Consider the following 25,912-nt stretch of genomic DNA (forward strand, 5'->3'; position numbering starts at 1 on the left):
GACGTTCTGTTCTTTCAGACCTTCGAGAAGTTCCTCCTCAGACACGTACTTCAGGTCGTCATCGGATATGACTCCGCGGACCGTGTTGAGTGACCTGTGTTCGCTTATAGCTATAGGGATCTCACCAAAAGATGTTAGTCCTGGCAGTTTGTCACACTGGTGTTTGTAGAGCAGTTCGAGTAGGAGGTCTCCATTAGCTAGTTTTTTTACTTTGTAGCCTTCGCCAATGGTGGCAGTTAGGGTTTTTGCGACAAGAAATGGTGAGACAAGTCGGGCAGTTTTCTCTTCATCGTTGCTGTGAACCACGTGGAAGCGTGGGAAGTTCGTAACGTTCTTCGTGAAAAACTTAGCAGTTACGTCGGTGCCCCCTCTTTTACGAGAGGGATCAGTTGTGCGAAAAAAAGAAGCCATAAAATGAAAAATCTATTCGGCCATGGTGCCAGCCGCCCACCATGGAGCCCAACAAGGGGACGGGACAGGAACTCGCGAGCAAGTCCTGCCCACGCCAGCTGTACACCACGACTATAACCTAATATGGTTGAACTCAGGGTCGTCTGCCACACAAGGTTAACCCTAGCCGCCAGGAAAAAGGGAAACTGAGAAAGAATGAGACGACAGGAAAGTTGTTAGAAAGGAGACAGGAAAGCGAAAGGTGAAGGGAAGGACAGGAAAAGGCGACTGCCGATTCCCCCCGGGCGGGTCAGACCGGAGGTGCCGTCTACGGGAAGCGGAGGCCAAAGTGGTGTGTTGCCTCCGCCAAGGGGCCTTAAAGGTCCAAGCACTCGGCGTCGGCTCAACCACCAGGACCCTCTTTTCCCCGGTCACGGCGCTGCCACGCACGGCTAAACGTGGGTGCTCGGGGTCCGTGGTGTCGCACAGTACACGCAAACATCTGCTTTAGCAGATGCCCCCTGCGGGGCCGCCTACATGATGATGATCGTTGGATGTTTATGGCGCAAGGCCAACTGGGGCAAAGAGCGCCAAAACAATAGTCGATGATAGGGGTGAAACCTTACACACTAAGTAAAATCAGCAAAAACAAAAGTAAAATCACAACACGACAATGAGCATGGCTGGTGTATAGGGCCAGATTTCATGATGCGTGATAGGAAATGAGGTTTAAAAACTTGACGTCGGACAAATACTCAAACACACGTTTCACGGAAACAATGGCATTATCACCTAGGAAAAACGATGGATGTAGGGGGAGATGTTGTCTGTAGAGTTCTCTGAAGTGTTTGTGTCGTGTTGTGTGAAGTGCCTTGCATGTAATTAGTATGTGCACTACGGATAGGGCCTCTCCGCACCTGCCGCACTGGGGTCTAGGAGATCCCGTCAGCAGATACGAGTGCGTCGCATGGGTGTGCCCTATCCGTAGCCTTGCCAAGGCGACTTCTGTGTGTCTGTTGTGTGAGTCAGTTGCGTACCGTCCCAAGTGTGGCTTTATTACGTGTAGTTTGTTGTCTGTCTGTTCGTCCCAGTGTGTTTGCCATGTTCTGCGCAGGTGCTGTTTTATGTGAGGCTTGAGGTCTGTATATGGTACGCTTGTTATGTCGACGGTGTTCCTGAGTGCAGCAGCACCGGCCCTCTCGTCCGCCAACTCGTTCCCAGCGATCCCAGCGTGTCCTGGGACCCAGCAGAGGAGCAGCCGATGCTTCTCCGCATACACCGACATGATAGTGTTGAATACAAGATTAATTATGTGGTTTTTGGGGGGTTTATGCGATGATAATGCGCGAACAACACTCAAAGAATCTGTGTAGATGATAGAATTGGGAATTTGATTTTGAAGGATATGTCGTACAATCAGTAAAACTCCGTACGCCTCTGCTGAAAAAATTGTTGTGTGCACGCTCATGGTTCTGGCTGCATTGAAATTTGGACCATGAGCAGCGCACGACACCATAGTGGAGGTTTTAGAAGCGTCACTGTAGAATTCAGCACGTGGGTATTTGAACTGCAAAGAAAGAAAGTGCTGAAGTATTGCAGCTCGCGGTACCCGATTTTTGTCAAGCTTTATAAAAGAAAGGTCACAGGACACAGGGCGAACTTGCCAAGGCGGTAAAATGTTTAAAGAGGATGACCTGTACACGTCTAAAAACGAAGCACTCAGATCCGAGGCTCGCTCTCTCGCTCGAAGTGAAAAAGGCGGAGTAATGGACGGGCGATTTACAAACAGCACAGATGTGGATGTATCGTTAAGGACAGGATAAAAAGGGTGGTTATTCTGAGATGAAATTTTAAAAGCATAAAGCAAGTCCATGTACGTTCGCTGGTTCTCAAGGCTCCACTTATTACATTCAACATATAGACTCTCAACAGGGCTAGTGCGAAAAGCACCCGACGCAAGCCGTAGCCCCAAGTGTAGTACTGGGTCAAGCATTCGCAATGCTGTTTTACTCGCCGACCCATATACCACACTGCCATAGTCCAAACGAGACCCAACCAAAGCAGTATACAAGCGCAGCAGGAGTTCTTTATCGGAACCATAGGATTGGTGTGAGAGAACCTTAAGGATATTCATTGTTTTAAGACATTTTTGTTTTAGTTGTTTGATATGAGAAATAAAGGAAAGTTTTTCATCAAGAATTATACCGAGGAACTTGTGTTCTTTTTTGACCGGAATCGAGACACCATTCAGTTTGATGTCTGGATCTGGCCTGATCCCACGCCTTTTGGAAAACACAACACAAGTGCTCTTGACTGGGTTCAGCTTAAAACCGTTCTGATCTGCCCAGCCTGCTAGTTTGTTGACACCAAGCTGGACTTGGCGTTCGCAGATTGACATATTGCATGATTTAAAAGAAATTTGCACATCATCTACATATATTGTACAGGAAATGGTTCGTGGCAACGCCTTTCGAAGTGAGTTCATCTTGACAATGAACAATGTGCAGCTCAAAACGCCGCCTTGAGGCACGCCGTTTTCCTGCAGGAAAACATTTGAAAGGGCAGTGCCAACTCTCACACGAAAGGTTCGCTCCGCCAGGTAGCTACGAAGTGTATTAAACATATTTCCCGAGACACCGAAGGCTTTTAGGTCGCAAAGTATCCCGTATCGCCAAGCGGTATCGTAGGCTTTCTCGAGATCAAAAAAGACCGTAGCACAAAACTGTTTGTGGACAAAGGCATCCTTTATATACGACTCAAGGGCGACGAGTTGGTCGTTTGTGGATCGCCCCACCCTGAAGCCGGCCTGGCAGCTCTCGAGAAGACCATTATATTCTAAGAAGTACACGAGTCTCCTGTTAATCATCTTCTCGAGAAGCTTGCACAGGCAGCTTGTGAGGGCGATGGGTCGGTAACTGGCGGGAGAAGACGGGTCCTTACCCTCCTTCAAGAACGCCACTACAATAGCCTCCCTCCAAGATTTCGGAATGTGCCCCGAAAGCCATATGTTGTTGTATAAGTGTAGGAGTGTTTCAAGAGTATCTGGGTGTAGGTGTTGTATCATTGTGTATGTAATCTGATCTGCGCCTGGAGCTGAAGGTTTACATGTGCTCAGGGCAGCCTTCAGCTCATAAAGAGTAAATTCAGAGTTGTAACCAGATTTTGACCTGTTATTATCATGTAAGGACTTCTTTTCACAAGTGGTTTTATGTCTCAGGAAAGTGTTTGTGTAGTGTGCAGAGCTGGAAACGTGTTGAAAGTGTTGTGCAAGTGTGTTAGCCTGGTCTTCCAGTGTGTCCCCTGTTGTACTAACCAGGGGCAGGCTGTGTGTCTGTTGTCCTTTTAGTTTTCGTATTCGTGTCCAGACTTTGTGTGTGTCTGTGTACGAGTTAATAGATGTAAGGAAGGTGCGCCAACTCTCTCGTTTTGCCTCACGGCGCACACGTTTTCCTAACGCCTTGGCCCGTTTGAACAAAATAAGGTTGCCCGACGTGGGGTACCGTCGAAGGATACCCCACGCCTTGTTCTGGGCCTCTCGCGCCCGCCTACAGTCCTCATTCCACCACGGCCTCCTCTGATTGCGCGGAGCACCAGAGGCGTGGGGAATGGACTTCTCAGCGGCGTCGAGGATGTGCGCCGTGAGGAGTTGGGTAGCTTCTTCAACGTGTAGGTGTTCAATGGATGTGTGGTGTAGTTTAGATGTTTCTGTAAATGTACTCCAGTTCGCTCTATCTTCATTGAACCTGTTATGGGAAGATGGACTGCTCGGGCCTTTACCTAAGTATGTTAATGTGGTTGGGAAGTGGTCACTGCCATATGGGTTAGTGCCAACGTCCCATTCTAGAGATGGAAAGAGTACTGCAGAGCCAATTGCCAAATCGAGGTGTGAATAACTATTGTGTCCTATATTATGGTATGTAGGCTTGTTTGTATTGAATAGACATGCTCCCGAAGATGTTAGATATTTTTCGATAAGGCGACCTCGGGCATCTGTGCGAGCAGAGCCCCAAAGAGAGTTATGTGCGTTGAGGTCGCCTAAAAGAATGAAAGGTGTGGGTAGCTGATCCATAAGGCCCTCGAAATCCGAGCTCAAGAGCTGGAAATCAGGAGGGATGTAAACTGAGCATAGAGTTATTAGCCTATTGAAAATTATGGTACGAATGGCAACAGCCTCAAGGACGGTCTGTAACAGGATAGAATGACACGCCAAGGACTTTCGGGCAATGATGGCCACACCCCCGGAAGATGTACCACCACCAACCCTGTCCTTCCTAAATACCTGGTAACTATTCAAAAAGTTTGTATGTCTGGAATTTAAGTGTGTTTCTTGTACACACATGACACTTGGCTGATAGGAATGCAGTAACTCATAAACATCATCAAGATTTTTAAGAAGGCCTCTGCAGTTCCATTGTATGATATTTTCTCTTCCCATTATTGAAGTTTAGATCTACTGGAGTATGTGTGTGTTTACGTGTCGGCTTTCGGGGCTTGTACTCTTGGAAGGGGCTTTTTCATTTTGTCTACTGACCTGGACGCCGGAGCCCGTTCCTTCCGCTGTGGTGCATGCCGGAACGGCTCGACGTCTAGGTCGTCATCTGAGGGCAAGGGGGTGCCCTGCGGACTGGGCCCCCTAGACTTGGACTGGGCACCCTTTGCGGTGCCCTTCGTTTTGGCCGCGACCGCCGAGGGCGTCAGGAGCGCCCCGGGTGGCACAGGCGGTGCGGCGGAGGTGGGAACTGCTGCGGTTTCCCCCAGCTCCATCTCCTCCGGGCCCTCGCAGGCGCTTCGGGCCGGTGGAGAGGAGGAAACAGTGGGTGCAGCAGCATCCCCACGAGACATGGTTGCCACCACAGCCGCTGCTGGCTCAGCGAGCGGTGCGGAGGCGGGTTGGGCTGCCTGAGGCAACCCAGAAGGGGGCGGGGGCGGGACCAAGTCCGACTCGCGGTACTGGGTCCCCGCCGAAACAAGACGCCGCTCCGCCCCCCGGCGAGCTGCGTCGGCGTACCTCCCCAGGGGGAAAGAGGCGAACCTCTTTCGCGCCTCGGGGAAGGAGATGTTCTCGGTTACTTTTACGTGAATTATCTTCTTCTCCTGGTGAAACTTCTCACAGCTGCGGGACCATGCCGCGTGCGGCCCCTGACAGTTTGCGCAGGTGAAGGTGGTGGAGTCACAATTTTCAGTGGGGTGGTCGTGTGCGGCGCATTTTGCGCAGGTCTGTTTGCCGCGGCAAGAAGTCGTAGCGTGCCCGAACCGCTGGCACTTGTAGCAGCGGCGCGGGTTAGGTATGTACGGACGTACACCACACCTAATGAAACCAGCATTGATGTGCTCAGGAAGTTTTGAACTGCTGAATGTTAAGACTACGTGCTTTGTTGGTATTTCTACATTGTCGCAACGGATGGTGATTCTCCTGACAGCTGTTACGCCCTGATCCTTCAGGCCTTCCAGAAGGTCGGCCTCTGTTTCACTTAGCAGATCTGGCTGAGATATCACCCCCTGCGAGCTGTTGAGGCTGCGGTGGGGTGTGACAGTGATGTCCAGATCTGCCATGCGGGTTTGGGTCAGGAGATTTGTGGCTTGCTGCTGCGTCTTGACTTCAACCAACACTTCGCCTGTTCGTAGTTTTTTCGCTTCGAAAGATTTGCCAATGATTCCTTCAAGGAACTTGGAGACGAGGAATACAGATTGGGAGGAGACGGGTTTGGATTTGTCTATTGATTCGAGGACCAAAAAACGGGGATAGTTGTCATGTTTTTGAACGTTGATAGTTGGTAGGGGTGGAAAGGAAACTTCGGTGCGGCCCCTTTTCGGGGGCCGATCACGTCTGGGGGGGGGTTTCGAAAATGCCATATGATACATTGAAAAGCAGGGAGACTGGGGTACTTTCTTCTTTGACCTTACCCTGGTAGCCAAAGAGGTCCCGGAGCTCCCTGCCTGGTAGACAGACAGGGAGCCCATCCGCCGGAGCTTGACCTGGGCTCCGACGGCCACCGTTCGTGGTTTCTAACCCTCCACCTATAAACACATTGCCACGGTTGGATCCAGCGTATGTTTGGGGGCTCGGGGTCCGCGGTATCGCCAGTACCGTCACCAAGATTGCTCAAGGTGCCCCGTGCGGGGCGGGGCCGCCTACAGATGTGTTCGGCTTAGCACCGCGGCGGATATTCGAGTGCCGCTCTCGTAAGCGGTGCAGATGACAATTTTTAATGCAACCCGCCATGGCATCATAAACTCCTTTCTCATGTAAGCCACCATGGTCGGGACTTGGGGACAATTTCGTGCAGCGGTATCAAGCTATCACCGCTATCACTCGAGCTACCTGCGCCGGCGTGGGCCACTTCGCGGCCGTGGCCGCCGCCTGCACAGCGACCGTGCGGCTTGCTCAGTGGGCTTTTCGTGCCTCCGGCGCGTTTCTGCATCCAATGGTAATAAACAGTAATAGAAACAGAGTGCCTGGAATCGCTGTAGAACTTTGGTCGCGGCCAGCTGCCCGATGAGCTGACGAAATCACGGCGCCTCCGCCGCCAACGATCGGGTCGTTCGTTCTCGAGAGCAGAAGCTCCGCCCTCCGGCCCTCCGATTGGAGCGGCGAGCCGGCAGTGCGGAAGCGGCAAACACAAACTCGTGACGTGTTTGGATGTTGTTTATTTACACTTGCGCGTGATCCTCTGCTGGCCGCTCGGTTGCGTTTCGCACACTTGAAAATTGATTTTAAATATGTTCTAGGCTGTATTCACCGCTGATATTTTGCAGATGATGTATATGTGTTCCCACCAATCTATCTCCGAAGTTATCTCGCCTTCAAAATTTTGTGTCAGTGCCCCTTTAAAGGTGCGCTGAACAGAAAACACGGCATCATCTCCTAAGAAGTATGATGGGTGTGGTGGAATATGTCGTGCGTGTAGTTGAGGGAAGTGTTTGCGTCGTGTAGTGTCGAGTGCCTTACATTCTATGAGGATGTGGATCACGGATAGGGCCGCACCTGCTGCACAGAGGTCTTGGAGATCCAGTGAGCAGGAGCGAGTGCGCTGCGTGAGTGTGCCCTATCCGTAATCTAGCCAAGGCGACTTCAGTGTATCTATTGCGTGTGTCGGTGGTGTATGGTCCCAAGTGTGGTTTTATTACGTGTAACTTGTTATCGGTTTGTTCGCTCCAGTGTGTTTGCCATGTTTTGCGAAGTTGTTGTCTGATGTGTGGTTTCACGTCAGTGTAGGGTAATGTGGTTATGTCTACTGTATTCGAGAGTGTAGCAGCAGCGGCCATTCGATCCGCTGCTTCGTTCCCGGCTATACCACAGTGGCCAGGGACCCAGCAAAGGACTAGTTCAAATTTGTGGACATACACAGACATAATACCCTTGACTATTAGATTTACAACGTGATTTTTTGAAGACTTTGTTAACGACAACGCCCGCACGACACTGAGGGAGTCTGTATATATAATGGATTGTGGGATGTGACTTTGAAGGATATGATTAACAACAAGAAGTACACCATAAGCCTCTGCCGTAAAGATACTCGTATTACTGTTAAGAGTTTTAGTGACATTAAGGCCGGGCCCATGCGCCGCGCAGGACACAGAGGTGGCAGTTTTAGAGGCGTCCGTATAAAATTCAGAAAATTGATACTTCTGCTGCAAATACAAGAAGTGCTGCAGAATTGCACATGTGGGAGCTCGGTTTTTATCTACATGTGTGAAGGATGTGTCGCATGATACAGGGCGGAGATGCCATGGTGCTATAAAATCTGTTTGAGAACTTTGTATGGTGTCTAAAAAGGAGACAGAAAGCTCTGACGCTTCCTCTCTAACTCTGTAAGAGAAGGGCGCAGAGAACAATGGTCGGTTTAGGAGTAGTGCAGTCATAGACGTATCATAAAAAGCCGATTTAAAAGGATGGTGTGGCATAGATGAAATTTTAAAAGCAAAAAGGAGATCTGTGTATGCTCGCTGACGTTGTAGGTTCCACTTATTACACTCCACATAGAGGCTTTCGACCGGGCTAGTCCAAAAGGCGCCACATGCCAACCGCAGCCCCAGATGAAGCACTGGGTCCAGCATTTTGAGGGATGTCTTACTTGCTGACCCATAAACAACGCTTCCATAGTCTAATCGTGAACCTATCAGGCTGGTAAAAACACGTAAAAGAAGTTGTTTGTCAGCCCCATATGAAGAGTGGGAGAGAACCTTGAGTATATTCATGGCCTTTAAGCATTTATGTTTAAGTTGTTTTATGTGTGGAATGAACGAGAGCTTTTCGTCAAGGACTACACCTAAAAACATGTGTTCATTTCTGACTGGAATTGAGACACCATTGAGTTTGATGTCTGGATCCGGCCGAATGCCGCGCCTTTTCGAAAACAAAACACAAGTACACTTCACTGGATTAAATTTAAACCCGTTGCTATCTGCCCAGCCAGCTAGCTTGTTAACACCAAGCTGGACTTGGCGCTCGTAGATAGACAGGTTACAAGACTTAAAGGATAACTGCACGTCGTCTACATAGATTGAGCAGGAAATGGTTGGTGGCAGAGCCTTCTGAAGAGAGTTCAGTTTTACAATAAACAACGTGCAACTCAAAACTCCACCTTGCGGAACACCGTTTTCCTGCACATGAACCCTAGAGAGTGCTGTTCCAACTCGCACGCGAAACGTTCTTTCAGAGAGGTAACTGGCAAGCGTGTTCCACATGTTACCCGACATTCCAAAGGACTTCAAGTCGCTAAGGATGCCGTACCGCCAAGCAGTATCGTACGCCTTTTCAAGATCAAAGAAGACTGTCATACAGTACTGCTTGTGGAGGAAAGCATCTTTGATATAAGACTCTAATGCAACGAGTTGATCGTTCGTAGATCGCCCCGCCCTGAAGCCCGCCTGGCAGCTCTCGAGAAGACCGTTGTACTCTAAGAAGTACACGAGTCTCCTGTTTATCATCTTCTCGAAGAGCTTACACAGGCAGCTTGTCACGGCAATGGGGCGATAACTGGCGGGAGAGGAAGCGTCCTTCCCTTCCTTTAGGAAAGCCACTACTATGGCCTCCCTCCAAGAGCGTGGAATGTGCCCCGAAAGCCATATTTTGTTGATAGCTGTAAGAGTGTTTCAAGAGTGTCTGGGTGTAGGTGCTGTATCATGGTGTATGTAATCTTATCTGCACCTGGAGCTGAAGGTTATCTGCACCTGGAGCAGGGCAGCCCTCAACTCATGGAGAGTGAATTCAGAGTTGTAGGAAGTTTTTGATCGGTCTTTGTCGTGTAAGGGCTTTTTTTTCTACAGATGTTTTGTGTTTCATAAAAGTGTTCGTGTAGTGTGCTGAACTGGACACGTGTTCGAAGTGTTGTGCAAGCGTGTTAGCCTGGTCTTCAAGTGTGTCCCCTGTTGTGCTAACCAGGGGCAGGCTGTGTGTCTGTTGTCCTTTGAGCTTGCGTATACGTGTCCAGACTTTGTGTGTGTCTGTATATGAATTAATGGATGTCAAGAAGGTGTGCCAACTCTCTCGTTTTGCCTCACGGCGCACACGTTTTCCTAATGCCTTGGCCCGTTTGAACAAGAGGAGGTTTCCCGACGTGGGGTACCGACGAAGGATACCCCACGCCTTGTTCTGGGCCTCTCGCGCCTGCCTGCAGTCCTCATTCCACCACGGCCTCCGCTGGTTGCGCGGGGCACCAGAGACGTGGGGAATGGACTTTTCGGCGGCGTCGAGGATGTGCGCCGTGAGGAGTTGGGTGGCTTCTTCAACGTGTAGGTGTCCTATGGATGTGTGGTGTAGTTTGGATGTCTCTGTAAATGTGTTCCAGTTAGCTCGTGCTTCATTGAACCTATTATGGGAAGATGGACTGCATGGGCCTTTACATATGTATGTGAGTGAGGTGGGGAAGTGGTCACTACCGTATGGGTCAGTGCCCACAGCCCACTCGAGGAGAGGAAAGAGAACTGCGGAGCCAATCGCCAAGTCAAGACATGAGTATGTGTTGTGTCCTATGCTATGGTATGTAGGCTGTTTATTGTTGAAAAGGCATGCTCCTGAAGATGTAAGGAATTTCTCTATAAGGCGACCTCGGGCATCCGTGCGAGAAGAGCCCCAAAGAGTGTTGTGAGCATTAAGGTCGCCTGTCAGGATGTATGGTTCGGGCAGCTGGTCAACCAGCGCCTCGAAGTCAGAGCTTAAAAGTGAAACATCAGGAGGAATGTATATGGAGCATACCGTTATCAACCTATTAAATATTATCAAGCGTATTGCTACAGCCTCAAGGATAGTGTTCAGAGTGACAGGGTGTCAGGCTAAAGATTTCCGGGCAATTATGGCCACACCGCCAGAAGAGTGTGTGCAGCCATCCCTGTCCTTTCTGAAGACCATGTAACTATTCAAGAAATTTGTGTGCTTGGAATTCAAATGTGTTTCCTGAACACACATTACACTTGGCTGATTAGCATGCAGTAGTTCGTATACATCGTCAAGATTTTTAAGAAGGCCTCTACAGTTCCATTGAATTATGTTTTCTCTTCCCATTATTTAGTGTGAGAGCTACTGGAGTGTGTGTGTTTGTTTATGTGTCGTCTTTCGGGGCTGTGACTCTCGCCTTTTTTGGCTTGTCGGGAGGCTTTGGCGTCGGGACGCGTTCCTTGCGCGGCGTTGCAGGCAGGAACGGCCCGACATCCATGTCGTCGTCGGATGTCCGAGGGGTGCCCCACGGACCGTGCCCCCCGGACTTGGCCCCCCCTCGGGAGCCCTTCTTTTGAGCCGCCACCGCTGAGGGCGTCCGGGGCGCCAGAGGTGGCACGGGCGGTGCGGTGGCGGTGGGAACCGGTGCGGGGCCCGTGGTGTCCATCACCTCGGTACCCTCCAACGCACTGGAGGACGGGGAGACAGAGGCGGGAGCGGCACCGGTCCCGACGGAAGAGGTTGCCACCACAACCGCTGCTGCCTCAGCAAGCGGCGTGGTGGCGGGTTGGGCTGCCAAAGGCAACCCAGAGGGGGGCGGCGGAGGGACCAGGTCAGACTCGCTGAACTGGGTCCCTGTGGAAACCAGACGCCGCTCCGCCCCCCAGCGAGCCGCGTCGGCGTACCTCCCCAGAGGGAAAGAGGCGAACCTCTTTCGCGCCTCTGGGAAGGTGATGTTCTCCGTGACCTTGATGTTAATTATCTTTTTTTCAATTTGAAATTTTTCGCACTTGCGGGAGTACGCTGCATGCGGACCGCCGCAGTTCACACAAGTGAGGGTTTCGGATGGACAGTTGTCAGTCGGATGATCGTGCGTCGCGCATTTCGCACACGTCGTTCGGCCACGGCAAGAGGTTGTACCGTGCCCGAACCGCTGGCACTTAAAACAGCGCTGCGGATTCGGGATGTACGGACGGATGGAGCAACGGATAAAACCTGCATTGATGTGTTGTGGAAGAACTGCGCGGTCGAAAGTCAAGATAATGTGTTTGGTGGGAATCTCCTTGTCGTCTCTGCGGATAGTGATGCGTCTCACGGCAGTGACGCCCTGATCCTTCAAGCCGGCAAGGAGATCCGCATCCGTTTCGTTCAGGAGGTCTGTCTCGGATATCACACCCTGCGAGCTGTTGAGGCTCCGATGGGGTGTGACCCGGATGTCTAGATCAGCCAGTCTAGTCTGAGCTAGAAGCTTCGTGGACTGCTGCTTGTCATTTATTTCGATGGGGAGTTCACCGGACCTTTGTTTTTTGCACTTATATGATTTTCCTACTATGGCTTCAAGATACTTGGCGATCAAGAAGACTGACTGAGATGCTAGAGGGTGGGTTGGGTTGAGCGATTTCATCACAAGAAATCGAGAAAAATTATCCGGTTCAGGAAATGTTAAAGATGGCAATTGGGGAAAAGATACTTCGGTGCGGCCCCTTTTCAGGGACCGATCACGTTTGGGGGGGGGGTTTGAAAATGCCATATAGCATAGTATAAAAGCAGGGAGACTGGGGTACTTTCTTCTTTGACCTTACCCTGGTAGCCAAAGAGGTCCCGGAGCTCCCTGCCTGGTGAACAGACAGGGAGCCCATCCGCCGGAGCTTGACCTGGGCTCCGACGGCCACCGTTCGTGGTTTCTAACCCTCCACCTATAAACACATCGCCACGGTTGGATCCAGCTTATGTTTGGGGGCTCGGGGTCCGCGGTATCGCCAGTACCGTCACCAAGATTGCTCAAGGTGCCCCGTGCGGGGGCCTGTCTCCATGTCATCGCTCACTCACAGCAGGCAATTCCAATTTACATTATGGGGCGCATTTTCCTCTTTCTCTCAAACTTCTACTCACCAATCCCCCTCCGACCCCATGGCGCTGGTATGGTCTACGGCCCACACTGGCATAAGCGCTAATGAGGCGGTGCATGACCATGCTCGACGTTGGACTCTCTGAGCTCCCGCTTCTTTTACCCTGAACCATCGCCTCCTCCGCCGAACTCTGCCTCGCCCCTCCCCCCACCCCCTACGCAGCTTACATGTGGCGGATTCTTCAAACACACACCTTTCCCCATCGCACCAAATTGGCCCACACACACCATATTCACATCCCCGAATCATGGGGCTCTGGACATCCACCACTCCCTTTGTGAGTCTTCAGCCTCCCCATACCCCCCTCTCCCCTTCCCACTCTCCGGGAACAGGCCCTGGGAGCCCATACATCTTCGACCAATTATTGGTGACGTCACGGGCACAGGACGTCGCAGAGGCCTTATGGACCTCCGCCACTCCCCCCCTTCGTATTCCCAGAGAAAAATAGTTTGTTCTCTCTCTCTCTCTCAACGACGTTCAGAACGAAAGAGGAAAACGTCAGCCGAAACGCGAGCGTACTTCTATGCAGCTCCCAGAAAGGCAGTCTTGTCTCGGCAATTTGGAAGTTCAACGGCTTCTTTTAATTTTATCGGGGCAGTTATATCGTGTCAACGACGAAATTATATAGCAATGGTAATATCAGGCAATAAACACTGTATCTTGCTTTATATGAGGGCTCAAAATATCAATTTTATATTTCCTTAAGTACGGTGTTCCATAGGTGATTCTCCTTATGAGTACTGCTTGTATTATTTTGAGCACGCCAGGTTCTTTGAGGCCATATCGACGATGTGCGACGCGCTGAATTATGTGTCAGCTGGTTGACAGTCTTCTGGAGGAGAGCGATTGTGTGGAGCCCAGAGCCATTTTTAGGGACAAGTCCAAGAATTCTCAAGTGAGGCACAGTTGGGACGAGTTGCTCATTTATAAATAGGTCCGGGTCTGGGACGGTGGACTTGTTTTGTTTCGGGGTACCAGCACTAAGTGTCAAAAGTGCCGATTTATCTGGGGCACATAACGAACGAAAAAGCCAGATTAAATATAATTATTCACCAAGCCTACAAGACTGCATTCTGGCTATTCTCGAAGACGCCGACATCTAAATTATTACAATTAAGCGTACATAACAGTAATAGGATTATATGCATTTATAGGATTTATAGGATTATATGCACCCAAATATTGCACTAAAATGATTTTGTTCTTTCTTGCAGCCAGCATCGATTATGTTCAGCAAGCAGCTTTTCCCCTCTCGCTTGCCTCGCACGGAGGCGAGGATGTGGCCGTGTACGCACAGGGGCCGTGGGCACACCTTTTCGACGGCGTCCACGATCAGACATACATTCCTTATGTGATGGCATACGCAGCTTGCATTGGACAGTTTAACGACAGTGTTCACTGCACACAAACAACAAAATAAAGTGAAACGGTAGTTATCGCAGCGAAAACGTTTTTGTTGGCTTTTCCCCAGTATGTGTGGCATGACCGCGACCAACTTTACTTCGTGGGCATGACATAGGGCAACCGGAGAGGAGTAGTGCAGACGGTGCAGCATCTGCATAGGGGACTGTGCAGATGAAAACGCGACGTGAGAGCAACCTACTCAAAGCATCACAAGCATCAGAGGACAACTAATAACACATCTGAAGGGCAATACTGAAATGTACGGAAAGCAACGTCACTCCCCAAACATGTAATATGTGTAAAGACTAAAGTTTCAAATGGTCTTATAGTTACGTCCATTGGGATCTGACGCCCTTCCCATGGGCGCGACTTCGTCTCGGTCATGCTTTCTAACTTCATCGAGGTTAGTGCAACTTTGAGCCTCTAAAACTGTTCGGCTAGCTTAACCATCTCGACGGTGCCGTAGCTTTTTACTCTTTCAAATACAGAGACAAACTAGCGTTATTTCTACAGGCATTAAGCCAAGCCGACTCCGGCGCTGCCCGTCGACTGTTGCACAGGGCCATCCGTGTACACCTGCAGGACCCCGGCAGCATCGTCCTGCAGCAGGGCGGCTACATCTTGGTGGAGAGCCTGGGGTGGAGTGTACCCCTTGCTGCGGGCCCCTGGCAATGTGCTGGCGATGCGCAGGGCCTGCCACGTGCCTGGGGGTAGTGGCTCGAGCCGGGGCCGCTGCGGCAGCACGATGTGGCTCTCGTATGTACTGAGCAGCAAGACCATCCGAGAGTTGGGCCGGCTGCGTTAGCGGTGGAGGAGCGCCGCCCCACCCGGTGTGCCCTGCAGGCGGTGGATGTGGTGGGGCACCACCTGCAGGACCCGCATCTGGATTGGCCAGGAACCTGTCTCCGTCTACGTGGCCGCCACCGGAGATGTGCTCGGAAGGTCAGGCAGAGGCGGATGGCCCGGCGCTGATCCACTTCCAGCTCCTCCCACCGGCGCGGCTTAAGTTGCACCAGCGGCATGCAGAGCATAGAGGACGGCGGATGACGCCATCCCGCGGAACACCCTCAGGGCGGCCACGGTGTGTGCGCAGCCCTGGCCACACACAAATAATCTTCGCACGCCCTGCTGGACCCTCGTGCGTTGCCGGAGCGCCTTCACCACAGGTAGCCAGGACAACTGACAGTCGATCAGCCACCCCAGATACTCGGCGCTGGTGCAGCACGGACGAGACTGGCCGTTCAAGGTAAGCGGCGGCGTCGCCTTGCATGCCCTGTAGCTCCTCGGGTGAAAGACCATGCCCCGCGTTTTCGACTCGGACATATGCAGGCCGTGGCTTGTCAGGAAGGCGGCGACTTCCAACAGCACCCCCTCCCCCTGGAGGCACGCCTTTACCTTGGAAAGGAGTCTAGTTGGTCCGTGTGCTCAGATCGCGATGTCATCGGCATAGACTGCCATCCCCACTGGAAATGCAAGCCCAGGTGGGATGCAGTCCGGGATTGAAGCCAGGACGAGGTTGAAGAGGAATGGGTTGAGCACACTCTTCTGGGGAACCTCTGAGCTGACGTCTTGTGGGCTGTTGGTTGCTCAGCCCACCTTGACTAGAAGCGCCCGGTTGGCCATGAATGCCACGTAACTCCGGAGGTGCCCCAGAACGCCCATGCCATCCAAGGACTCGAGAATGGTCATGTGGGGGGCGGAGTCGAAGACCGACTGGCCCGCCGCTGCAGATGGTTGCGCCTGGCCCGGAGTCTCAGGAGCTCCAGGTCCGGCAGTGCCGTGCAGAGGGTACATCCCGCCGTACCGTGGCCTTGCTGGCGCTTCGCACGACCGCTGCCAGGAAGTCAGCTCTGGATCCTGCAGACACTTTGCCATCTCGTAGCGGTAGCTAGTCCAGTTGGGATGGCGTAGACCCAGGCGTCTGCTTGCCTGCGGTCGCTCCGGGGGGTGACCAGGATGGGGTAGCGGCACTAACCCCAGGTGCTGGTGGTGGTTTCCCAGGTGTAGGCACACCAGTGGGACACCAGTGTAACGACAATATGGGACAGCTGGACTGTGCCGAGGGACCAGAGCCGGCAAAGATGGGGCTGCCTGTGTTGGCCGCTCGAGCACAACGCAGGCGATGGTAGCTTCCAGCAGCTCTCGTCCCCTGCGGGTGGTGCGGGGGATGCCCCAGGCGGGGTAAAATACCGGCACATGACAACGTCCGAGCTCAGGTGGGCCGGAAGCCGCCCCACTGCTATGGCATCCCAGGGCGGTGTTGGGCGGACGTAGGCGCTGGCCACAGTGGTGTACGTGGACCCCATGTGCGCATGCTATGTGGCCATCCACGACGATCCCAGGGCGACAGGAGCACAGCCCTCGCGTAGACAGCTGCCTGACACTCGCGTGGTGGGTGGCTGGCGTATTGGCAGGGCTGGCTGGTGCAGGAGCGCAGACTGCAGCTGGTAACGCTGGCGTACCACACGTACCCCGGCAGGCGCATGGAGGGAACTGGCGCACATGACAGCGCTGCCGTGCCTAGGGCTGCCGTAGAAGGAGGGAAGGGGTCGCTTCAGGCGAGAGCTACGTAGAGTTCCTCTATATAGCTCCCGCCCTGCGGGAGCTATGTAGAGGAACTCTAGAGCTACGCAGAGACAAACACCAAGCCCTGGTGGCAAAAACACTTGCACAGCTACAGTAGCCGAAAGAGCGAGTCACCACTGTGGGCGATTCGAACATGCGCAGGGCAGAAAAAGTGATAACAAAGAGGTTAGGGGAGGACCAGAAAGTTAGGGCTAGCATGTTCCTCGGGAAGATGGTTAGCAATTAGTGATAACAAAGATGGAAGAGCAGGTGTGGGAGAAAATGACGGACAGGCACCTAGTGGTTATAATGGTAGGAATAAACGACGTGTTGCAGGAACTAGGACGAGGCACAGCGAAGCAGGTGGCGAGGGACTCAGTGAACTGAGGGCGATTTCGGACGACGTCCAGATGGCGGCCTGCACGGTGCCGGAGGTTGAGGGTGAAGTAGGCCAAGTAGAAAGGGCAGGGGTAGAAGCGAACCGGAAAATTTGGACGCTCGCTAAAACAATGAACTTTGAGGACCTCAATCTGAAAGTGCACCATGCGGGCCGAGAGCAGGCGTTTGTTACAGACGGCATACATTTCAGTAAGTGTCAAGCAAAGCCGGTGGGGAGGCGACTAGCTGCGCAGGCCATAGCTTTAGTGGGGCCACAAGCATCCCGGAAGCTGGACTAAATAATAGGCACAGTGAAAATGCGGCAGGGGTAAGCGATAGCGGTGAAGGTGAAAGTATAGCGCAAAGGAACGTGCAGAAGTAAGCATACAGCCCAGTGGACCACAGACGTCCATCGAACATCCGTTGGACATCCGGTGTCGGACATTTGGACGTCAGTCAGACATCCGCAGAAAGCCAGCGGACGTTTTACAGACGTCCGTGGGATGGTCCGATGCAAAGGAATTGGTCATCCTACGAACGTCCGACAGACGTCCCAGCCAGATTTTCCGACATCTGGCGGATGTTCAAAATTGGACATTTCCAAACCGAAATGTACAGGGGACGTCCAGGGGATAACAAAATGCGGATATTGGATGTCCACCGGACGTCCGCTTCTGGTCAATTTTTCGAATCGGGAAGAACCTGTACTCGCTGTAAACCTCAGTGCTTTGTTGGTAACATGCCTTGAAGCACCACTCCTGCTTCTCGAATACTTGATACAAAAGCCTCTTCTGTAGCTTGTTTTGGCACAGCCATAATTATAAATGCTTGCCCCATGCACTCTTTGGTCAGACAACTCCACAACCTATTCATATTTCTCTAGCCAAGAGTGCAAACAGTGATGTTACAGAAACATAATACAGTGGAACGTTGCAAGCTTATCGTCATGACTTTTCAATACGGACTATGCATACACTGCGGGCTGTTGTGTCAACACATGTAAATATAAATAAGTTGTAGTAGGCAGTTACCACCTCGGTGAACAGGATGCTTTAACATGACAGCCCGCAGTGTACACATGGTTCCGTATTGAAAAGCGGTTACGATAATAAGCTCGCAACTTTCCACGGTATTATGCTACTGCAAGCATCACTGCTCCCACTCTTGCCAAGAAAAATATGAATAGGGTGTGGAGTTGCGAGTCCACACATTGTGTGGTACAAGCATTTATAATAAGGGTTTTGCCAAAACAAACTACAGAAGGAGCTTTTGAATTGAGTATTCTTAAAGCTGTAGTACTTCAAGGCATGTTATCAATAAAGCACTGAAATTTACAGCAAGTACAGGTTCTCAAAATTACTAGAAAACTGAAACCTACTTTATTAAGCTTTATGAATCTCTACCGAGTATGTCTGGGATATTTCCATTAAACTGCTAAAGACAACTTCCACCAATGCACGCTAAAGAATAACAAGTTAGCTTGAAAAAAGTGAAGTATTGAACAGTTAAGCAGGCTGCTGAAAACTAATATACTGAATGAAATAGATTACATGTTGCAAAATAAGGCATGCAAAACAGATGAGACATTGTCGCAAAGCTTGAAAATTTTTTATTTAACGCTTTATAACCTCCAATGTAAGTACAACCTTTCATGTGCCCATCACGCTTCATGCCAGGAACATCTCGGCTCAAACTTTTCCCAACTCTTCGGTCAGCCCCTGCAAAACCAAAAGCAACAATTACAGGTTCCTTTTTGGAGCCACCCGACAGAAGAAGTCAAATAAATGTAAATTCAAACTTCATGGTTTATTTAGTCCTATATATGGCTACATAATTAGACACACAAAAAGAATTTTAGCCTGCTTTTGAACTATTTTGGTTGGCGCGAATCTACAGCTAATGCAGATTCGAGCAATTTTCGTCACACCAACAAGAAAAGAAATCAGCACCACTTATGTTGCTCCTGTCGCAAGTGTGATGATGATGATGGTTGGATGTTAATGGCGCAAGGCCAACTAGGGCAAAGAGCGCCAAAACAGTGGTTAAATATGAGAGGTGAGAACTTAGACACTGAAATCAATAAGCAAAAACAAAAGTAAAATCAATAAAAGACAGTGAGGATGGCTGGTGTAAAGGGCCAGATTTCATGATGCGTGATAGGAAATGAGGTTTAAAAACTTGACTTCTGACAAATACTCAAACACACGTTTGACGGAAACAATGGCATCGTCACCTAGGAAAAAAGATGGATGTAGGGGAATATGTTGTCTGTAAAGTTCTCTGAAGTGTTTGTGACGTGTTGTGTGAAGTGCCTTGCATGTGATTAGTATGTGCACTACGGATAGGGCCTCTCCGCACCTGCCGCACTGGGGTCTAGAAGATCCCGTCAGCAGATACGAGTGCGTTGCATGGGTGTGCCCTATCCGCAGCCTACCCAAGGCGACTTCCGTGTGTCTGTTGTGCGAGTCAGATGTGTACCGTCCCAAGTGTGGCTTTATTACATGTAGTTTGTTGTCTGTCTGTTCATTCCAGTGTGTTTGCCATGTTCTGCGCAAGTGTTGTCTTATGTGTGGCTTGAGGTCTGTGTAAGGTAGTGTTATTATGTCTACTGTGTTTCGGAGTGCAGCATTGGCGGCCATTTCATCCGCCAGTTCATTTCCGCCGATGCCAGAGTGGCCTGGCACCCAACACACAGTCACCTCAAGGTTTGAAGAATATGCCAGCACAATTGATTTCAAGACAAGGTTAACTACATGATTTTTCGAGGACTCTCCGGATGACAATGTACGGACGACACTCAGTGAATCTGTATAGATGATGGATTTAGGAATATGATGTTCAACTATGTGACTTACAACAAGAAAAATGCCATATGCTTCTGCCGTAAAAATACTTGTCTTTACATTCATGGTTCTATATGCTTCAAAATTCGGCCCATGCGCCGCACAAGACACTGCAGTGAACGTTTTCGATGCATCGCTGAAAAACTCTGCAGCCTTGTATTTATCCTGCACATACATGAAATGCTGCAGAATCCCACTTTTCGGTGTCCTGTTCTTATTGTATTTTAAGAAAGACAAGTCACATGCAACAGGACGAAGATGCCATGGTGCTACAAGATCAGTGATAGATGACTTGAATGTGTCTACAAAGGAGACCTCATGAATTGTGACCTCGTCCCTTACTCTGAGCGAGAAGGGAACAGGAATGGACGGGCGATTTAAAAAGAGTTTTGATGTGGATGTATCATTAAAAACCGGTTTAAAAGGATGGTTGTCCATTGATGAAATTTTAGAGGCATATAACAAGTCAACATAGGTTCGCTGGTGTGATAAGCACCATTTGTCACACTCTGCGTAAAGACTCTGTACAGGGCTCGTACGGAATGCGCCACAAGACAGGCGAAGCCCTAAGTGAAGCACTGGGTCGAGCATTTTAAGTGCTGTTTTTGTGGCTGACCCATACACAACGCTTCCGTAGTCCAACCGTGACCCTACCAACGCGGCATAAAGTCGAAGCAGGAGTTGTTTGTCTGCACCGTACGATTGGTGAGACAGGACTTTTAGAATATTCATTGTTTTTAGGCATTTTTGTTTAAGTCGTTTTATGTGGGGTATGAATGAGAGTTTCTCGTCAAACACCACACCCAGAAACTTGTGTTCTCTTTTTACTGGAATCGAGTCACCAAAGAGTTTTACATCGGGATCGGGCAGGATGCCCCGCCTTTTTGAGAATACAACGCAGGTACTTTTAGAAGGATTAAGTTTAAATCCATTTTCATCTGCCCAGCGAGAAAGTTTATTTACCCCAAGCTGGACCTGACGTTCACAAATGGATATGTTACATGATTTGAAAGATATTTGAACGTCATCTACATACATCAAGCAGGATATGGTTGGCGGCAGTGCCTTTCGGAGAGAGTTCATCTTAGCTATAAACAAGGTGCAGCTCAATACGCCACCTTGAGGCACACCATTCTCCTGCACGTGAACATTTGAAAGTGCCGAACCGACCCTGACACGAAATGTTCGTGAAGACATGTAACTACAAAGAGTGTTCAGCATGTTACCCGAGATACCAAAAGCTTTTAGGTCTCTAAGAATGCCGTAGCGCCATGCTGTATCATATGCCTTTTCAATGTCAAAAAATACTGTCATACAGTATTGCTTATGAATGAATGCATCCTTTATGTAGGCCTCTAGAGAAACCAGTTGATCATTTGTGCATCGCCCCGCCCGGAAGCCTGCCTGGCAGCCCTCGAGAAGACCATTGTACTCAAGAAAGTACACGAGCCTACGGTTTATCATCTTCTCGAGGAGCTTGCACAGGCAGCTTGTCAAAGCAATGGGCCGGTAACTGGATGGAGAGGAAGGGTCCTTCCCTTCCTTTAGGATAGCCACTACTATGGCCTCCCTCCAAGAGCGAGGAATGTGCCCCGAAAGCCAAATCTTGTTATATAGGTGGAGGAGTGTTAGAAGAGTGTCTGAGTGTAGGTGCTGTATCATTGTATATGTGATGTTGTCTGGGCCTGGAGCTGAGGGTTTACAAGTGCTCAGAGCGGTCCTCAGCTCATGAAGTGAAAACTCCGAGTTATAAGAGGAGGTTGACTTATCATTATCACGTAAAGACTTCTTTTCGGCCAATTGTTTGTGTTTCATGAAAGTGCTAGTGTAGCGTGCTGAACTGGACACGTGTTGGAAGTGTTGTGCGAGTGTGTTAGCCTGGTCTTCCAGTTTGTCCCCTGTTGTACTGACCAGGGGCAGGCTGTGTGTCTGTTGTCCTTTTAGTTTGCGTATTCGTGTCCATACTTTCCTTGTGTCTGTGTAGGAGTTTATTGATGTTATGAATGTACGCCAACTCTCTCGTTTTGCCTCACGGCGCACACGTTTTCCTAACGCCTTGGCCCGTTTGAACAAGAGGAGGTTTCCCGACGTGGGGTACCGACGAAGGATACCCCACGCCTTGTTCTGGGCCTCTCGCGCCCGCCTACAGTCCTCATTCCACCACGGCCTCCGCTGGTTGCGCGGGGCACCAGAGGCGTGGGGAATGGACCTTTCGGCGGCGTCGAGGATGTGCGCCGTGAGGAGTTGGGTAGCTTCTTCGACGTGTAGGTGTCCTATGGATGTGTGGTGTAGTTTGGATGTCTCTGTAAATGTATTCCAGTTAGCTCGTGCTTCATTGAACCTATTATGGGAAGATGGACTGCATGGGCCTTTACCTATGTATGTGAGTGAGGTGGGGAAGTGGTCACTACCGTATGGGTCAGTGCCCACACCCCACTCGAGAAGAGGAAAGAGAACTGCGGAGCCAATCGCCAAGTCAAGACATGAGTATGTGTTGTGTCCTATGTTATGGTATGTAGGCTGTTTATTGTTGAAAAGGCATGCTCCTGAAGATGTAAGGAACTTTTCTATAAGGCGACCTCGGGCATCCGTGCGAGAAGAGCCCCAAAGAGTGTTGTGAGCATTAAGGTCGCCTGTCAGGATGTATGGTTCGGGCAGCTGGTCAACCAGCGCCTCGAAGTCAGAACTCAAAAGTGTAACATCAGGAGGAATGTATATGGAGCATACCGTTATCAACCTATTAAATATTATTAAGCGTATTGCTACAGCCTCAAGGACGGTGTTCAAGGTGACAGGGTGGCATGCTAAGGATTTGCGGGCGATTATGGCCACACCGCCAGAAGAGTGTGTGCAGCCAACCCTGTCCTTTCTGAAGACCATGTAACTATTCAAGAAATTTGTGTGTTTAGAATTCAAATGTGTTTCCTGAACACACATTACACTTGGCTGATTAGCATGCAGTATTTCGTATACATCGTCAAGATTTTTAAGAAGGCCTCTACAGTTCCATTGAATTATGTTTTCTCTTCCCATTATTTAGTGTGAGAGCTACTGGAGTGTGTGTGTTTATGTGTCGTCTTTCGGGGCTGTGACTCTCGCCTTTTTTGGCTTGTCGGGAGGCTTTGGCGTCGGGACGCGTTCCTTGCGGTGCACCGCCGGCAAGAACGCCCCGACATCCATCTCGTCGTCGGATGTCCGAGGGGTGGCCGACGGACCGGGCCCCCCGGACTTGGCCCCCCCTCGGGAGCCCTTCGTTTGAGCCGCCACCGCCGAGGGCGTCCGGGGCGCCAGAGGTGGCACGGGCGGTGCGGTGGCAGTGGGAGCCGGTGCGGGGCCCGTGGTGTCCATCACCTCAGTACCCTCCAACGCACTGGAGGGTTGGGAGACAGAGGTGGGAGCGGCACCGGTCCCGACGGAAGATGTTGCCACCACAACCGCTGCTGCCTCAGCAAGCGGCGTGGTGGCGGGTTGGGATGCCAGAGGCAACCCAGGGGGGGGCGGAGGAGGGACCAGGTCAGACTCGCTGAACTGGGTCCCTGTGGAAACCAGACGCCGCTCCGCCCCCCGGCGAGCTGCGTCGGCGTACCTCCCCAGAGGGAAAGAGGCAACCCTCTTCCGCGCCTCTGGGTAGGTGATGTTCTCTGTCACTTTCACGTTGATTATTTTCTTTTCAAGATGAAATTTCTCGCACTTCCTGGAGTAGGCCGCATGTGGGCCCCTGCAGTTTGCGCAAGTGAGGTTATCAGAATTGCAATTGTCGGTGGGGTGGTCCTGCGCTGCACATTTCGCACAGGTTGTTTTGCCGCGGCAAGAGGTTGTGCTGTGCCCGAACCGCTGGCACTTAAAGCAGCGGCGCGGGTTCGGTATGTACGGGCGAATAGAGCATCGGATGTAGCCTGCATTTATGTACTGCGGAAGTGTCGATCGGTCGAAGGTCAGGATAATGTGCTTGGTGGGGATTATCTTATCGTCCCTGCGCATCGTGATGCGGCGCACGGCTGTGACGCCCTGGTCCTTTAACCCTTCAAGAAGGTCACCATCTGTTTCCGTCAGGAGATCTGTCTCAGAAATCACACCCTGGCAGCTGTTTAGGCTCCTGTGGGGCGTGACCCTGATGTCCAGATCATGGATGCGAGTTTGGGCAAGAAGTGTGCGGGATTGTTTTTCAGTGTTGAGTTCGACAAGGATTTCTCCTGTCCTGAGCTTTTTGGCCTCATACTTTTCACCTAATGTGCTTTGCAGAAATTTCGAGACAAGGAATACCGACAGTGAAGCGACGGGTCTCGTTGGGTCAGCTGATTCGATGACAAGAAAACGAGAATAGTTATCCCCGTTTGTTGAAGAGACAGTTGCTGACAGAGGTGGGAATGAAACTTCGGTGCGGCCCCTTTTCGGGGGCCGATCACGTCTGGGGGGGGGTTTAGAAAATGCCATATATCATAGTATAGAAGCAGGGGACGGGGGTACTTTCTTCCACAACCTTACCCTGATAGCTGAGGAGGTCCCGGAGCTCCCTGTCTGGTAAACAGACAGGGAGCCCATCCGCCGGAGCTTGACCTGGGCTCCGACGGCCACCGTTCGTGGTTTCTAACCCTTCACCTATAAACACATTGCCACGGTTGGATCCAGCGTATGTTTGGGGGCTCGGGGTCCGCGGTATCGCCAGTACCGTCACCAAGATTGCTCAAGGTGCCCCGTGCGGGGCTGTCGCAAGTGTGAATGGCCCTTATACACAATACATTCACACGGTGACTGGCAGCTGCGGAGGGACGTAACTTTGCGCTCCGAAAGCCTGATTGGCCAGGCTAAATGCCTCCCCCCTCCCCCCACCCCTTATATTTCAATATTTTTAATCACCAAGTAGCCCAACTCCAAGCTTCGCAGAGTCAGTGAGGTGCGTTTCGATACGATGCATGCTTTTCACCTACGCGCTTTGACGGCGTCTATCAATATGAGGTGTGCGCGCCGTAGTGGAAGGCGCCGGATGAATTTTGACCACCTGGTTATCTTTAACGTGCGGCTAAATGTCGTACATACGGGCGTTTTCTCTTTTCGCCTCGATCAGAAAAGCGGCCGCCGCGGCCGAAAATTGAACCCTTGTGTCCTTGGGCGCGGCAGCACTACGGCTTAGCCACTGAGACACCGCGGCGGGTATTGATACGTGCGTCTACAAGCGCATAAGCAAGCATGGCATATATATTAGTACACGCTCCATGCTCGCGTCGGCAAAATGCGTTTACTTCACCGCGTTCGCCGGCATGAGCCACACTACAGGGCACCTCGGCGTAAACACTATACGGCCGCGTCCCCTCTGGGGTCGCGAAATCTCACCGTACGGCTTCCCACACGTTTCGTGACACGTGCCTACATTTCACCTCAAGGCCAATGCATAACGCATCTCCGCAACGAGCTCACACAGTAAAAATTGTTACAACCCTTTCCGTAAACCTGAGTGAACGTAAAAGTAGCCACTGCGCACACCCCGTCGTAGGTAGCGCCGGGCTGAATGCGAACGCGGGCATGCTCAACGACTTTCTTTCAACGAGAGTACGTGCACGTACTGCTGATAGCTTTAAGAGCCTATGTTTGCGAAGAAAAGGTAATTCCCTGAGCGCGTTTTTACACTGTCATTCAAAACGCTCTAATCCAGTCATGCCTAACTTCGGCACAACGTACGGCTGGTACGTCGTTTGCAGTACACGGAAAGCTAAACACGATTTCCTCGCCCTCTCCCCACTCACCGGCACTTATAAAAATGTCTTACCTTTCGTTGAGGACGCAAAAAGATGTCTAGAAGAAAGCAGCAGGGTTTCTTTCTCTAAGATAATCGAGAGAGAGAGAGAGAAATAACTTTATTCACATAAAGGGTTAGGGCGCGGTGGGCACGACCCGAATGGTCGCGACGACTTCAGCCGCTCGAGTCACGAGCTCCTTCTGGAGCTGGGGGTCCGAGCGGCCCAACGCCTCCATCCACTGGTCAGGAGAATTAATTGGAGGGAATGGGTCCTCATCACAAGCCCACATTTGGTGTTGGACCGTGGCTT

General features: G+C 51.0%; 1 protein-coding gene across 1 annotated transcript in view; it reads left to right on the forward strand.

The window, feature by feature from the left end:
* Window positions 1-14,296, forward strand: part of LOC144168385 (alkaline phosphatase-like) — a 112,795-nt gene extending 98,499 nt beyond the window's left edge. The window contains exon 9 of the mRNA XM_077697385.1: window positions 13,893-14,296. Coding sequence (XP_077553511.1) covers window positions 13,893-14,098 — 206 coding nt within the window. The 3' untranslated portion in view covers window positions 14,099-14,296. The remainder of the gene's footprint in view (window positions 1-13,892) is intronic.
* The last annotated feature ends 11,616 nt before the right edge of the window (window positions 14,297-25,912 follow it).

Source organism: Haemaphysalis longicornis, unplaced genomic scaffold, assembly GCF_048455015.1.
Source record: "Haemaphysalis longicornis isolate Haplotype H1 unplaced genomic scaffold, Haemaphysalis longicornis Haplotype H1 scaffold_2, whole genome shotgun sequence".
NCBI classification, from domain to species: Eukaryota; Metazoa; Arthropoda; class Arachnida; order Ixodida; family Ixodidae; genus Haemaphysalis; species Haemaphysalis longicornis.